The 17408-nt window shown below is 44.9% G+C and overlaps 1 protein-coding gene and 1 pseudogene across 1 annotated transcript in view; both read left to right on the top strand.

Moving 5' to 3' along the window:
- The window catches only part of Pdia5 (protein disulfide isomerase family A member 5), a 94534-nt gene extending 88529 nt beyond the window's left edge, over positions 1-6005 (top strand). Inside the window, exons 16-17 of the mRNA XM_028886316.2 lie at positions 5364-5498; positions 5779-6005. Coding sequence (XP_028742149.2) covers positions 5364-5498; positions 5779-5859 — 216 coding nt within the window. The 3' untranslated portion in view covers positions 5860-6005. The remainder of the gene's footprint in view (positions 1-5363; positions 5499-5778) is intronic.
- Positions 6006-15369: 9364 nt separating this feature from the next.
- LOC114704860 lies at positions 15370-15553 on the top strand (annotated as a pseudogene).
- Positions 15554-17408: the final 1855 nt, after the last annotated feature.

Raw genomic sequence — 17408 nt, forward strand, 5'->3', positions numbered from 1 at the left:
CAACGTCCTTTCTCCTAGAAGGTTTTTGTTGTTGTTTGTTGTTTACTGGGGGGCAGGGCTAGAGGCTGAACTCCTGCTAGGCAAGCGATCTAGCACTGAGCCACATCCCCAGCCCTTGAATTCCCTTCTCATCTTACCAACCTGGGGACTGGTAGAGATGGTTGCAAAGATTGTTCCCAGCCCTTGGATTCAGTCATAGGAATCTGTCACACACCAGGCCTCATTGGGTTTATGTAGGGGCTTACACACACACACACACACACACACACACACACACACACACACACACTTACTCACACAGAGTACCCAGAGTCACGTGTGCTACTGTTACACCTTCCTATTTTCCCTCGTAAAATCCTCAGCTGGTCCAGGCACAAGCTAAGCAGGGGTCCCACGATAAATAGACGGGTCCGGAAGAGCAGGTAAGGCAGGCAGCACACGTGAGCACAGACAGCTTGTTGTCCTAGGGAGGATGGTGAGGGTTTGACCGAAGGCCAATGGAAGGTAGGTCTGAAGGTCCCTCCAGGATGATGGAGGCAGAGATACAGGCGCTAGGATGCCTCACCTCGCCGCACTTTGAAGGAGCCGCAGAGAAAAGGTGATGAGAACGTAGCAGTTCAGGAAGCCAGGCTGAGAGCAGGCACGTATTTGGGGAGAGAGGGCCCGTAGGACAAGATTCCTACTTAGATTCTGGGACCCTTCCGTGTATTCAGAGTCTGACTGTTTCCCGTAAGCCCTGGCTTTGCCCTTGAGGTCCCTCTCACTGTTCCAGGAGGGAGTATAAGGCCACACACTTTGTGTGCACATGCATGAGAGAGAGAGAGAGAGAGAGAGAGAGAGAGAGAGAGAGAGAGAGAGAGAGAGAGAGAGAGAGAGAGAGAGAGATTGTACGCTTGTCTGATGGTTGTTTCTGTACTGGGAACTCCAATGATGTCACCATACCCTGACTACCTACCTCAACATTAGAAGAGATGTCACTCCAAGTCATTATCATTGTCACTCCAAGTCCATCAGCCCTGAACTAGAACACTAAGGGCTCCGGGCAGATAGGAGGATGAGTCAAGTTGGTGGCCTCTCTGCCCTAAGGCTGCTTAGGTGCCCATGCGCTCTAGGAGATCCTTGAAGGGATTCTGAGGCCTCGCTGATGCCCAGAGCTTGAACTGGCTGTTCTGGTACATACAGTGTTGGGGAGGTCTGCTAAAGGACCAGGTGGTCAGAAAAGTCTTGGAGTATGGCCCACATTACCATGACAGCTGTTTTTCTTTTCTTTTCTTTTTTTTTGGGGGGGGGGGGGTGGTTTGGTTTTTTTTTCGAGACAGGGTTTCTCTGTGTAGCTTTGCTCCTTTCCTGGAACTCACTCTGTAGCCCAGGCTGGCCTCGAACTCACAGAGATCCACCTGTCTCTGCCTCCCTGTTTTTCTATTAGACCACTGCAGGGCCTTCTGAAGCCAGGCTGGCCAAATCCACAGTAGGCAGCCTAGAGCCAGCCTGTCCCTTCCCCATTCACTCTGGTGTACAGGGCCCTGTTATCTGTGCTCCTTGTCTGACATGTGCTAGCTCTTTGCCGGGTTCACACACTTCGCCCACTCCCTCTGCCCCTCCTTACAACCTCCTTTGTTCCGTCTCCCAGTCTGTCTGTCTGGGAAGCTGACCCACCTGAGGTTCCTAGAATACTCAGCAGCAATAATAACAGCTCCCAGAGCCAGGGTGTGGCCTGGGAACTAAGGTGAGTGGTGCCCATTCTGTGCCCAAAGCGGGGTACCATACTTGAACCATCGTATGGGAGGCTCTGGGAGGATGCCTCCAGAAACTGGTGACTTAGAAGAGCTGGCCTTTGTACTGGCCATACAGTGGTGTTTGGGGACCCTTGGTTCGTCCCTTTTGCTTTTACTTTAGAGGGACGGTGGCCTAGAAAGGAGCTATGTCCTTTGCGCAAGGATGCCCCAGGGGTTATGGATAGCCAGAGCTGGGTCTCCTGACTCCGGCTCTTCCTCACACCCTTGCGGCCACCTCTCAGCTGGAATTGTATTCTGTTTCTCCCCCAACAGCCAGTCTGCGTTCCTTCCCCAATCAATATGCGGTTGGTTTTTTCACTTCCATTTTCATAGCCAAAGTCAATATTAGCTCCTGCAGAGATTTATTTTACTGAATCAATAAAGCTGTGTGAGGCAGCTCATGTTTTAGCCAGGGAGCCTAAATCCCCTCCCAGGAGCTTAGTCGGGGACCTTATCAGTTGACACGCTGGTGGAGAAGAGCTACAGACTGTGAGTGTTGGAATAGATGGTATTTTTTTTTTCAGTGGCCTGGAAGACAGGGACCCGTGGTGGAAGGCAGGTAGGCCAGGACAGAGGCTAGGGACTGCTAAACTGGCCAGGAGGGGCTCACCTCTCTGTGTACCTTAAGGTATGCCCCAGCTTGGGCGTGGAGGTGAGGCCAGTGAAAATGTGCAGGTCATTCCAAGGGAGGTCACAGGGCTGCAGGTGCCCTACTCAGACTGACCACACATCACCACTCTAACCTGGACAGGTGAGGTAGGTCATGTTTGGCACTCCTGTCCATCAGGAGTGGAAACTCCTTAACACGGGAGCCTCATTTGTTTTTGAACTCCCAAAGTCTCGATGCTTTCGACCCCCATGAACGTTGTTTAAATGGCAGAGCGATAATGAGGGCCATGGAGGCTTTTATTCCATGGTGAGCAGTAAGTCATACATACGGTCCTCGAAGTAGCCTGACGGATTAGGTATTATCACGTTCCTCATTTTACTGGTGTGGAGTCTAGAGTCCAGGAGGGGTTCAATGGGAGTCGCTAAACACGTTCCTTTACTGGGAAGGAGCCACGTCAGAAGCGGAACACGAGCATTGCCAACTGGTGATGTCCTGAAAGCAGGCTGTGTGCTGGCTGGGACTCTGTGAGGGGCATGAATTTGGGAGGAGATCTTAGGAAGAACCACAGAAGGTTGAGAAAGTGAGTTGAAGCGGAAGAAGCCACAGGGGAGATGACATGGGCAGGTGGCTATGGGTAGCTGAGGTTCTGTCCCTTGGGAGAGAGACCTCCTAGGACATGAGCCACAGAGTTGTCTCACTCAAAGGTCCTAGAAGCCGGGGTTCTGTCCTTGACCTTTTACCCATTATTACCCCTCGTTCTGCAACTTGAGGGCTTGGTGGAGTTCTCAGGTCAGACTTTCAGTACCAGGGCAAGTCCGCCTGAGGACCCTTCAGGACAGACACAGAGCCGAGGAATCCATGCCAACTGCAGGAGAACAAGGCTAGAGGCTGTAGGTGTGTTGAATGCAGGGGACCAGTGAAGGCCACAAGTAGGTCTGGAGGGACAGGAGTTGAGGCAGGTGAGGTGGGGAGCTCTGAGAACAGATTCTACTTGAAGGCTATCGGCCACGCTCGTCTGCTGTAGAAACTGAGCATGGATTCCCCTTTGCAGCTAGAAGCCGCATCCCGTGTACATGGCTGACAGCTAGTGTGAGGGATTCACAAGTATACATTTTTAATTTAGCAGATTTATAAAACCATACACTACATTTCCAACAGCTCCAGGGCATGTATACAAATTGAATGCATAATTTAAAGTGGATGCAGGGAGAGCAGCGGCCCGGAGCGGTGTTCATCAAACCCTGAGCAGAGGAGCGGTGGCCCCTGGCCCTGGGCTGGCTGGAGTGGGCGCTGTGCTGCTGGCCGTGTGGAGTCGGACATGCTTGTCCTGAAGAAGAAAACCCCGCACTTGGGTGACCACAGGAACATCTGCCTCTTGTTCCTAAATAATTCAGAGCACAATTTAGAAGATGAGCGGGGTTCTCAGGAACCCACTGTGGCCAGCTGCTGGCCTAAGCGAATTGAGTTCATTGAGGGTGCTGGTGAAGGGTAGGGTTAACCTCCCGGAAGGAGACAGATGCTCGGCCGCTCAGCCAGCCGCTGCCTGTGGGAACACAGGGCAAGTACCATCCAATCTTCTGATGTTTATAGAGAAGCTCGGAGCCAAATTTTTATATTAAATCTTCTGGCTCCTTCCACATTGGCAGCTAATTCAAATTTATTTTCTTTTTAAGTTCTATGTGGGCCAAATAGAGCGGGCCTGAGAGCCAGCCATGGATTATGTTCAGTGCGTTTGCAAACTTCACTGTGAATGTCTTGTTGTCTGAAACAGTCAGGCTGAAGACGCAAAGGGAGGCCTGAGGTGAGGGAGCCTCAGGGGTGGTGATCTAGTGGCAGGTGGGGGAGACTGGACCCCCTTGATCACGTTAGCTGTCAGTCTTCCAGCTCATAAGACTGCAGCCATTGCCTAGGCACAGAGGAAGTGGCCAGCAGCCATGGCCGCTGTGGCCTGCAGAGCTCTTTTCCCTGGAAAGGGACCCCTGACTGGTGTGATGAGCCAGCAGGCAGATCTACGAACCGTGGTTCTTCAGCAATCTTTGGGTTGTCTCAGGGATGTCAACAGAGTTGTCACCGGGCTCTAAAATGACCTCCCTTGTTACATAGTGGGGGGGGCTGAGGGCTGGACTGCGTCAAGGTCACCTGTGGGCATCCGGTCACCCCCAGCATCTGGAACAGGCCTGGCACATAAGTGAAGACTCACCTCCCATTCGAGCCTTCCATTCCCGCTTTCCGGAGATGCCACTCTGTGTATTGCCTCTAGCTGACTTTGTCTCCTCCTCATCCACTGTGTGGCCTTCAGCAAAATAAAAGCCTCCTCCTCCCACTGCACACACACACACACACACCTTCTACCTTCTACCCTCTTACTTTGAAAGAAAAACAAATAAGCAAAAGCCGCCTGGCACATGCAGCTTGTTAGGTGGACAAGAAGAGGCCAGAGTCCACTTGAAGAACTTTCTTTCCCAAACCCAGTTCCCACAGTGAGGCTGAACTCCGTAACACTTTCTGGAATGTACTCCCCTGGCATTCTCCATCCGTAGGCACTGGCTTGGATGGTGAATGGTGGAGAGTGACTTTGGTCCACTAACACCCTGGCCCACCCCCGTGATAGCTCAGTTCACACAAGATTGTTCTTTATCCAATGTCCTGCCCAGGCACTCCTAGCAGGAGCAGTATATGGTATGGTGTCAGTAGGAATGAGTGTCACAGCAGCTGACACTTGCTAACCACTGGTCATGTGCTAACAAGGTATTATTTGAACCCTCTTGGTCTCTGTAACATCCTGGTAACTTCCATTGGTCATTATCCCAGGAAATGGAAGCACCACGTGGCTAGATATGTTCCATGAGTCTTAATGTACCAGCAGGAAGATTTGCCCTTAGAAAACTGGGCTGCAAAGGTGGTCCTCTTCCCAGTCCAGCACTGCCCCTGGCAGATGTGGCGACATCGCCGCTGACCCTCCCCACCTCACCCCTTAGATTGCCTGTGCTGCTGTGGACTGTGTCAAGGACAAGAACCAGGACCTGTGTCAGCAGGAGTCCGTGAAGGCCTACCCCACGTTCCACTACTACCACTACGGGAAGCTTGTAGAAAAGTACGAAAGCGACCGCACGGTGAGTGGAGGGGACCCCGGAAGCAGCCACTGCAGAGGGCGGGAAAGGGAGGTGGGCGGGAGCCTCCGCCGCCGTCAGCTAGGACACGCACGCCATGCTTACAATATGGGACCCATCTTCACCCTGCTGGGAGCATGGGGGCTTATGTCACGGTCAACAGTGCCTCCCTGTGGGTCTGCTCAGGAGTTGGTGGAGGTATGGGGGGGGCGGGAGAGTGTGCATCACTCAGGAGTTTAAGTCCCATCTTCTCTCTCTCTCTCTCTCCTCCCCTACCCTGCAGGAATTGGGATTTACTAGTTTCATCCGAACCCTCCGGGAGGGAGACCTCAAGAAACTAGAGAAGAGGAAGGAGGAGCTGTAGCCGCACCCCCTCCGAGAGAGCCCTTCCTTTACACTGTGAATGATGCCTATTTTGTTCTTTCTGAATTTCCATGTGTTCTGAGGACAAAGTTTTTTATAGCCACTTATGGCCTTTTGTACAATTTTGAAATAAAAGCCAACCATTTATTCAGTGGTAGAGCTTCTTTCCACGGGGCCTTGTACTAACAGGATCACGTGAGAGAACTCATGTTCCCTGCCCTCCACGCTGTCTCTGAGAGGTGGGGTCCATCCGAGCACCACGTGTACACCAAAAGGTCCTAAGGGGTGGAGAGGACATGGGGGGGCTGGTCCCATCAGTCAGTAGAGCAAACAGAAGCCACGGAGCACTGTTGGTGCCCGCCCCACAATGAGGACAGATACGCTACTTGGCTCTTTTTTTTTTCTTTTGCTGCCAGTGCTTTTCATGTCATGTATAAAAAACACTGTCAGATTTAGTGTCTTTCCCCATATGTGTTCATCTAAGAGTTCCGCAGTTTTAGTCTTTAGAGGGGTTTGTCCGTTTTTAGTTCATTTTTCCACGTGCTGAAGTGCCCCGCTTTGCTATTTTGATGTGGGTATGCGGTCTTCCCAGGACCATTTGTTGAAAATATCGGGCTTTTCAGGTGGTATCGACACCCCGGTTGAAAACCACTTGGTTGTATATGTGGGCTTTCTTTCCTATTCCATTTCTCTGTACACTAGCTCTATGCCATTACCACCCTGCCTCCCTGTAGTTCTGTAGATTGTGAAATCACAAGGCCTTCAGCTTTATTCTTCCTAAGATGGTTGTGGGTATTGGGGGTACCTTGGGACTCTGTGTCTGTTGCCATTTATCATGTGTGTGGATTTGCATAACCCACTACTACCAAAGTATGGACTGAACTTTGCCAAACGTCTCTCGGCTACCTCTCCTCCCCGCAAAACTATGGCATCCACTAGCCTGCTTTCCATCTCTGTAATGTTATCACTTGGGGAGTATTACATAAATGAAATCATACAGAATGTAATAATCAAGATTGCCCTTTATCATTCTGTGTAGTGTCCTTGAGATCCGCCAAAGTTGTTGCATAATAGCTTGGTGGTTTTATTTTTTGTTTTGCCAAGCAACATTCTATTGAACCTTCTTCCAATTAAGGGATTGTTGTGGGAACTCTTTCTCCAGAGAGCTATAAACAAATGTCTGGCCCCTCCTTTAAGGGGACCAATGACAAACTAAAATACTATTCTACCTAAGTCCGACCTTGGGAGCCAATGAGTTTGTTGGACTACTTACAGCAGGTGAAGAATAACAAGAGCATAGCGACTCCAGAGCACCCGCATCACAGGAAAGCCTCCAACGTGGATTATGACTTCCCCATAGCTGCAGAGATGTCGTCCCCCTCCCCCCAAATTCCATTAACTTGGCCTATACTGTATACTCTAGCATCGCTCTGGACCATGAGGCCACGGAAATTTGGTAAAATTGTATATTACCTGGTAGAGAGGTTCGGGAGGGAGCGGCCAGAACCTCAGGTGACCCTCCCCACCACCTCCTTCCATGATGGAAGGTCAGCAGTCAGCAGACCCTGTCTTGAGCATTTTCAGATTAGCCACTGGAGTTTTGCATGACGTGATCAGGAAACACATATACAGTAGTCTAGTGCTCCGTTATAATGCCTACAGCAAGCGTCTCTTGCAGGTATCGTTGTCATCTTGTATCACCAGAAGGGTAAGTACAATATACTAAGAATAAGGTATTGAGAGAGAAAGGCAAAGGCATTCAAATAACTTTTATTATATTTCTATGACTATTATTAGTCCCATATTATACCCAATTTGTGAATTAAACTTTCCTAACTATAGTGGCTATTCTTGGTTGTCAACTTGTCCACATCTGGAATTAACTAAAACCCAAATTACTAGACACACCTATGAGGAATTCTTTCTTAATTCAGTCTTTTGAATTGGAAAGACCCACTTTTAATCTGTATCTTTGAGGTGGACGATAAATCTTTAATCGAGATCTTTGGAGGTGGAAAGATGCACCTTTGATATGGACCACACCTTCTGCTGGCGGCCTCTATAATGGACATGGAAGAGGGAAGCTTGCTCTTTGCCTGCATCTCTAGCACTCACTAGCAAATTCATTCCTTCACTGGCGTTAGAGCCGACTTCTTCAGGGTTCCCACATATACTGAAGACCAGCTGAGACATCCGGCCTCGTGGGTTGAACAACTACTGGATTCTTGGACCTTCCATTCATGGGCAACCATTGTTGGGTTAGCTGGAGCATATCCTGTAAGTCATTCCAATAAATTCTCTTCATGTGTGTGTGCGTGTGTGTGTGTATGTGTATGTGGAGAGAGAGAGAGAGATTGAGAGAGAGAGAGAGAGAGAGAGAGATTCATTCTATAAGTTCTGTTACTCCAGAGAACCCTGACTAATATACTAAGGTATGTATGTAGACAACAAATATATAAGATTCTGTATCAGATATTCACAATACATATTTAAGACTGTGTATCAGGTATTCAGGACACACGCACATATATACATACATATATACATATATGTCCTGAATACCTGGTGTGTGTGTGTGTGTGTGTGTGTGTGTGTGTGTGTGTGTGTGTGTTTCTGTATCTGGTAATAACTGGAGATCTTACAGAATATACTCCATGCATGTTTTTATGATATTCCTTCTCCTGCACATGAGAGCCCACGTGTGGGATCTAGCCCACACAGAGAGATGGGACCATGAGTCATTCATTCTAGATATTATATCTCGGTTAATCTCATACAAGACTGTAGGCTCCCTGTCAACAAAATCCATCAAACTCTTGGCACTGTTTACAGAACAGATCAGTCCTTGATCGTTCACTTGCATGGAATATATTTCTTTAACTGATTTCTCAAGGTAATACATGTATTATAAGAAACCTTGAAAAGTACAGAAAAACATAAAAAAAAATTTAAATCATGCATAGCCCTAGAGTACTCATCAATAGCTATTGAATATATTTTTATTGTAGGTCAGATGACTATTCGCTATTAAGCATTTTCTATCCATTATAAGATGTTTAGTGGTATCCTTGGATGCCAGCGGCCTCTCTGTGTATAAATATCTACTTGCAAATTCCTGTCACTGGCCCTGTGTTCCAGTGTTCTTTCAGTCACATATAATACTGGGAAGGACATTCCTGGTTGTGTTACTTTAGACATTTTCAGAAACAACTTTCTGATTAAACCTTACTTGTAAGGTCTGTAATCACCTTGTGAGTTTTTGTTTAGAAACTTATCTATTTGTGTCCCTAGTATGTGAAATTTTCTCTTTTTTTAAATACATTAAATCTGGAAATTACAGTTTTAAAAAAATCTTAGCAAGCTTTATTTGGTATATAATTATAAGGCACAATTTAAATTTTTATTTTATGTTGTGTGTGGGAGTGTTTCCCTTTATGTATGCTGTCCATGTAACCACTTGCTTGCCTGGTAGAGGCAGAAGTCAGAAGACGGCATTAGATTTCCTGGAACTGGAATTATATACAGTTGTGAACCTTCATGTGGGTGCTAGGAATTGAACCTGGGCCCTTTGGAAGAGCAGCCAAGCAGTGCTCTTAACTGCTGAGCCCACTCCATTTACATTTTATCTTGTTTTTCATCTTTATTTTAGCCTAGCAAAATGTTTCAGACTCTGTATGCACCGTCCTTTTCTTTTGACTGAGGTCATTTCCCGTCACAAAGTCAGAAGACACAATTTGTAGGACGTCCTCAACCTTGTGGGTCATATCTTGTACTTGTATCACTGGACACAAGTCTGGCTGCTCACATGATGGTTCAATAAACTCACGACACAAACTGTTGAGGCAAGGAAGTCAGGCTTATTAAAACCAGGTTCTTGGCAATGTGGACTTTGAGCAAGGGTCCTCCAAATTCTGTTGAACAAGCTGCTTTAATTGTATGGTTTCTGTGAGCGGTGGATGGATGGTCCTAGACATGTGGGTGCCTTTCTCACAGCAAGTGATGGCTGCCTGCAAACTGACAGTGCCTTCTAGTGGGAGGACTCCAGGAGGCACATCTGTCCCGATCTGCATGGTCGCTGCATGCTTTCCACTTCTGCAAATCTCAAATGCCAAGAACAAAGGTCATTATTTCCTGGGCTATTCTTGTCACTGACTCATGTGCCTACATGCTGTTCCTGACGTGTTCCACGTTACTCTGACTGTCCCAGGTCAGAGCACGACCTTTCTATCTCCTCTCTGCCCACAGACGCTCATGCCCTTCTATCTCAAGCCCGAAGTCCTTGACATTAAAGGAATTGAGGGAAGAGATGCCAACAGCATCATGACATCAGCAGCTAGAAACTCCAGGAGCTGGGTTCCCTTGGTCACAGGAATGCTTTCTGCTGCTCCGTTCACTGGAAAGAATGGCTAACCAGCCTTACTCATCTTCTCCCGGGTGTGTGGTTCTCACCAAGAATATGGGAGGGTGTGTGTGGTTCGTATGCAAAGACTGTGCCATTTTATGTAAGAGACTTAGACATCTGAGAAATGTGCTATCTGAGGAGACTTCCTGGACCCAACCAAGGTTACGGAGCAACAGAGCGTTTATACGTATGGAAGAAAAAGAACAAGAGGGAGACGTTTTCTCTAGATTTGGAGCATAACACTCTAAAACACTAGAAACACTTTGCTGTGATGAAGCAATTCCGTTGTTTGTGATCTATTGCCACTTTTAACTCTTCTGGAAACTGTCTAAAGTACATTCAGTAGGATGTTCTAGAAAGCCATTCAGATTATCAGCACAAGACAGGATCCATGCAGTGCCAAAGATCTCAGCCATAAGACTCAAAAGTAGCAAAACAAGTGATGCTAAGTCTATCACACTATTTGTCTGGACCAGCAAATGAACAGCCCGTGTAGCGTCTCGAATGCCGCCACATCCTTGGGTGTTCAGCCTAGCATCCAGGCTGGAAGTCTGCCAAGCAAACATCTCCTCTAACAGAATGTTAAGGACTCAGCAGGACCCAGACTTTAATTCCTGTCATCTCCTGACTGCCTTCCCATCATCCACTTTCTGCAGAAATTGGTCTAGTTTCAAAATTCCTTAAGTTAAGAAATAAACGAACATGTGGTCGCGTACAGGGGCTTATCTGAAGGCAAGCAGACATTCCATTTTCAAAAGTCTCTGACTTGTTGGGAAATAAAAGAAGTGTCAGAAGAAGGGAAATTACTGATAATGATAGCTCACAGAACGAGTCCCGGAAACCAAGCTTCCAGGGTGGGGAGGGACAGGGCAGATTTTGGGCACATACTAAAGACACCAGGATCTGGAATATAACATTTTATTATGCACATATTCAGCCCACCCCACCCCCATTTCCTTTCCTGCTTTTATGTGTACCTCAGGCCTCCAGATCCTAAACCTGCCCTGAGCTCTGTGGTATGTGGGGCAAGACTGGATTTCTGGTCAGCACAGCCAATGACTATCCATCTACTCAACTCTCTTTGGGGAGTTTCATCTCTTAGTCCCACTTAAAGCCTGGCAGTGATTCCTGAGGCCTGAAGCAATACAAATTAAGAACTCTTTAAAGAAAAGTAACATAAGCCTGGCATGGTGGTGTGTAATCCCAGTACTCAGGAGGATGAGGCTGGAAGACAGCCATATGTCCAAGGCCACCCTGAGCTTATAGCAAGTACCAAGCTAGCTAGAGCTATAGAAACAGAGTATCTCCAAAAAGAGGGAAAAAAAGAGATCAGGGAAGTGAGGAGGAGAGGGGAGAGGGAGAATAAAAAATTAGGACTAACACAAGTATAAAATATGAATTTAGAATGGAAAAACTTGCATGTTACACACAACACTGCACTAATACCACTGGCAACACAAATTCCAGAAAAAATAATGCAGTGTTTTTGTGTAGAATTATTTTTCATTAGGGGACCCCATCTACCTGAAAACTTACGCAAAAGAGCTAACACCCTCTGTGTCAATCTCCATCCCTCTTCCTGCTTTATCCAAAGGACATGGCATCAGTATCTGCTGATCAATTATATTTGTTTGCTTCTTGTCTTTCTCCCCACTCAACTCTAAGATCTAGAGAGCAAAGGCCCTCTCTGTCCAGTTTGTTATTTTTTTCCCCCAAACTCAGTATATTCATCCATCAGTATGGGTAGAGAATGGATTCCAAGAGCCATTCCCATCCACAGTGAATACCAGAGTCTTCAGATGCTCCTGTCACTCACACGAAGGGGCATGGTATTTGTATTTAGCCTGCCTGCATCCTACGTCACCTCCACATTGCTTATAATACCTACTACTGTGTAAATGCTCTACTCACCACTGAACAAACAATGGCCAAAAAAGTTTATACATATTCACTACAGACACAAATTTTTAAAAATATTTTGGATTTTGGGTTGCTTGAGTCCATGGATGTGGAGCCTGGAGACACAGAAGACTTATTGTATCAAGGAATATTATTTCACAAAATGTATGCAGTCTATGATCTACTTCTTGTGGGTTTTTTCTTGTCTCTCTTTTTTTAAAAATCTATTTGTGTGTGTATGTGTGCACTTTGTGTGTGTGTGTGTTTGCGTGTGCGTGCACGCATGCATGCGTTCCTGCAGTCCCACACATACTGTGACATGCCTGTGGGATCGAGTGACAACTCCCAAGAGTCATTTCTCTTTCTTCTATGTGAATTCCAGAGATTAAAATCAGGTCACCAAGCTTGATGGCAAGCACTTTATCCTCTGAGCCATCTCACCAGCCTGACTTTGTGGTTTTTTTAAAAAGTCATATTCAGGGCTGGAAAGATGGCTCAGTGGTTAAGAGCACTGGCTGCTCTTCCAGAGGTTCTGAGTTCAATTCCCCGCAAACACATAGTGGCTCACAGCCATCTATAGTGGAATCTGATGCTTTCTTCTGGCATAAGGTGTACCTGCAGATAGAGTACTCATATGCATAAGAAGTCTTTGTTTAAGTCTTATTCATGGCAGAAAGTTTGGCTCAGTGTTAGAACATTTGAGAGAGAAAGGAGGGAGGACCAGAAATCTATCAGAGCTTTTTAAAGTGATTATCTTGAAATGATAAAATAATGAGTGGCTTCATTCTAATTTTCTCAATACTCCAATGTCTTCTCAATAGAATATTTTAAAAATTTCACACAAATTACAGGCAAAATGCTGATGGTGACTGTGAACTGAAAAAGCCAGATACAAAAATGTATCTACTGTGAACCTGATTTGTTCCTGGTGGGTTTGGGTTTTGTTGTTTTGTTTTTTTATGTTTTGCTTCAAGAAACCTTAAACTCATCATCCTCCTGCCTCTGCCTTTAGAGTGCTGGCAGGACAGACACCTGCCATTCAGCCAGGTGTTTGGCCTTTTCATGTTAAGCCATAAAGGAAATACAACAATAATTTGAAAGTTGGAATAACAATTAGCTCCCATTACTTTCTCTTTCTTCCTGGTGTTTTTGCAGATTCTATAATAGACGTAAGTTACTTTGATGATGCAAGACAATAAAAATAGAAATGTTATGATGAAAAGAAGAATAGGGTTGAGACAAATAAGCTGTTGGCAATATTCAAAGGTACCAAGAGGAGGGATAGATACATTAGTTATTAGTTATTAGTTTTTCTTGTTACTATGTCCAAACACCTGACAAGAACCATCAGGAGTCAGAAAGAGCTTGTTTTGGCTTACAGTTTGAGAGCATACAGACCATCAAGGTGAGAAAAGCATGGAGCCAGGTAGTAAAGGGCTGGCCTCATTGCATCTGCAGTCAGGAAGCAGAGAGAGGCCAGGAAGTGAGGTGGCTCCCAGTGACCCACTCTTTCTAAAGCTTCACAACCTCCTAAACAGTGCTGCTAGCTAGAGACCAGGGGTTCAGACCCTTGAGCCACTGGGGAACATTTTGCATTGAAACCCAAAAGGGAACCTTGATGCAATTAAGGTGGTCATAGGGAAAGGGAAAGAGAGAGTGGGGGGGGAGGAAGGGAAGGAAAAAAGAAGGGACCGACCACAGGCAAGGAAGGATGTAATAATGGGGGAGAAGTGAAGCTGAAGGGTAAGATGGGCTTGCCCTTATCTTTTTCCAATAGAAGCACACCTTCACAGCCCTCTAAGTGCTAGAATAATACTGTGTAAGGATGCGGGAAGGGGGGCAGTCACACTTGAGTAGGAGGTAATAGATATATTACTATGTACACTTCTGTTGTGCTCCTATCAAAAGGAATGAAGAAGATCTATATTCTGGAATTGCCCTAAATGCTTTCTTAATTCTAGTTTTTTGTGTTTTTTTTTTTCAAATGAGCCATCTGAATAAGGATATTCATGACTTGACTTAACTGTGCATTAATTCTGTGGATTGATGACTGACCACAACTGAAAACAACAGGACACCGTCTTGTGGTCTCAGAGGACTACCTGGCTAATGGAATCATAATGATAATTAGGCTGTGGTGAATCTACCTCCTCACTATGAAATAGAATGCCAAATAGGAGCAGTTAGTATTCATTGAAAGCAGCATGCACATAATCAGATAAAAGAAAAGTACTTAATGAAGGCCTGAAACACTTAGTGAAAAGTCCTCTAGCATTTATTCTTGTAGGACAATAAAATAAAAATGTGAGTTAGTTTTAAAATTCATGGCTTATCTAAAGGAACACCCCAAGAGTTACTGCCTACATATAAAATTACTTCTGAGAACTGGAGACTGTATTATAAAATGGAATGAATTCAAAGCTCCTTTTTGTTAGAATATACATTGATATATGAAAGTGCTTTTAATTAGAGATAATTAGAATAATAGTCTATATTTAAAATAATTACATACTGAAAGATGAATATAAAATGATGAGAACTTGGCTATAAAATTTTAACATGAACAATATCAAGGCATAATAGTACCTTGTCTTTCTGAACATGCCTTCTTGCTAATCTGTCTTCCTACCTCACTTGCCTTTCTTTTGTCTTCAGTAGAAGAGATTCTCCCTACCTTATAGGCCTTGGTTTAGCAGGTACAGAAAATTTTATTGGAGTTATATCTCTATGACAAAGTTACAAACATAAATTATCTGTTGAAATGAAACTTTGAAGAAACAGATCCCCTGAAATATTAATGTTTAGTTATAGATAGCTACATATTTAATGTATGACAAGTCTGAGTGATTCTCACATTAATAATAGTTAAAAGGAAATAAAGCTACAAGGTCTACCTAAGAAGAGATGCCTTAAGTATGAGCTAAGTAATGGTAAAATGAAATACAGATTAAAACATAAGAAGCCCTCTTGTTCTCAATCAAGTTAGGAAGGTTTTTGTTGTTTTGTTTGTTTGTTTGTTTTTGAGACAAAACAAGTTTTCTCTGTGTAGCCATGGCTGGCCTGGTCACACTGTCGACCAGGCTGGCCTTGAATTCAGAGATCTGCTTGCCTTTGTCTCCAGAGAGTTGTGATTAGAGGCGTGCTCCACCACCACCACCTGGCTATGAAGGTATTTTTTTAAAAAATGCGGATAATCAAAATATCCCCATCATACTTTCCTGGCAGGGGAGACATCATAAACAGGAAGGTAGCTTTCCTAGGGTGAGGCTCACCCTTTGCACGTGGGATGAGAATTAGGTCATAGCGAATCTACCTTTTCTACAGTTTTCCCAAATAAGGGAAACTGGACCGCATAATTTGTGATAATGGGGGACTGCATTCCTGTACTCTCCCCTAAAGAAAAAAAAATCATCAGTCATCAGCATAGCAAATTAAAACAATGCAGACATTTTGGAAAGTAAGTTGGCAATATAGATAAGGAAGCACAAATAAGTTTGTAATTTTAATTTAGCAACTTAATTGAAGGAAAGAAGTATTGTCAAACAAGGAAATAGCTACAAGCAAGAAAAATATTCATCTATGTTTTATTCATAATAGGAAAAAAGGAAAGCAGAAGGACCCTGAAAAATACCCAACTATTTAATAAATGATTGCTGTAATACATTCATTTGGTGTAGCCTGCAGTTGGTATAAATAATAGTGGGGAAAACTGGAGAGAAGCATAGACTGCCCTACAGTGGGCAAAACGGTAACAGAATATAATTTTTTTTAATTTATTTATTTTTTTTGTGATATATATTTTTTATTTTACAATACCATTCAGTTCTACATATCAGCCATGGGTTCCCCTATTCTCCCCCCTCCCACGCCTTCCCCTTACCCTCAGCCCACCCTCCATTCCCACCTCCTCCAGGACAAGTCCTCCCCCGAGGACTGTGATCAACTTGGTAGACTCAGTCCAGGCAGGTCCAGTCCCTTCCTCCCAGACTAAGCCAAGTGTCCCTGCATAAGTTCCAGGTTTCAAACAGCCAACTCATGCAATGAGCACAGGACTTGGTCCCACTGCCTAGATGCCTCCCAAACTGATCAAGCCAATCAACTGTCTCACCTATTCAGAGGGCCTGATCCAGCTGGGAGCCCCTCAGCCTTTGGTTCATAGTTCATGTGTTTCCATTCATTTGGCTATTGTTTTTTCAATAATTTAGTAAAACTGAAATTTATTATATGCCACAGTCGTCCTAGGGACCTCCATGCTATATATATAGCCTCTATGGTTCTATGGGTTGTGGTCTGATTGTTCTTTATTTTATATCTAGAATCCACCAATGAGTGAGTACATACCATAACTGTCTTTCTGGGTTTGGGTTACCTCACTCAGGATGATTTTTTCTAGTTCCATCCATTTGCCTGCAAATTTCATGCTTTCATTGTTTTTCTCTGCTGAGTAGTACTCCATTGTGTATATGTACCACATTTTTTTCATCCATTCTTCCGTTGATGGGCATCTAGGTTGTTTCCAGGTTCTGGCTATTACAAATAGTGCTGCTATGAACATAGCTGAGCATGTATCTTTATGGTATGAATCAGCACAGAATATAATTTTTAAAAATGTTTTCCTTTTATATGTGTGTGTGGGTGTTTTGCCTTGCATGTGTGTCTGTGCACCATGTGCATGCGGTGCCCACAAAGGCCAAGAGAGGGTGTCAGATCCCTTGGGACTGGAGTTACAGACAGTATGAGCCACCATACTGTGCTAGGAGTTGAAGCCTGGTCTTCTGGAAGAGCAGCCAGTGCTCTTAACCACTGAGCCATCTCGCCAGCCCCGACAACAACAACAACAACAACAAAAATCGCCATATCTGTTATTGCAGTTCTTCAAAGATGTACTTTTTTTTTAAGTACCGGAAGAAAATACATGAAAAAGATAATGATGACATTTAGGGTAGTGAACATGGGAGCTTTGTCCTTTTTCTCTGTCTACATTTTTGTACTGTAGCTATTTTGCTTTTAAAATGGAAATTAATCTGTTTGGGGGGTAGGGTGTTTACTTGAAGTTTTGGGGTGTTTTTGTTGTTGTTGTTTTTAAATCACTGCAAATTAAAAAAAAAAACACTGTATGTATGTCTGTGCATCATATGTGTGTCTGGTGCCCACAGAGGACAGAAAAGGGAGTTGGATGCTCTGGAGTGGTAGGTACACATGGTTGTGAGCCTCCCAGTGGGTGCTGGGGACCAAAGCAGGCTCCTCTA

The sequence above is a fragment of the Peromyscus leucopus genome, chromosome 12 (genome assembly GCF_004664715.2).
Source record: "Peromyscus leucopus breed LL Stock chromosome 12, UCI_PerLeu_2.1, whole genome shotgun sequence".
NCBI classification, from domain to species: Eukaryota; Metazoa; Chordata; class Mammalia; order Rodentia; family Cricetidae; genus Peromyscus; species Peromyscus leucopus.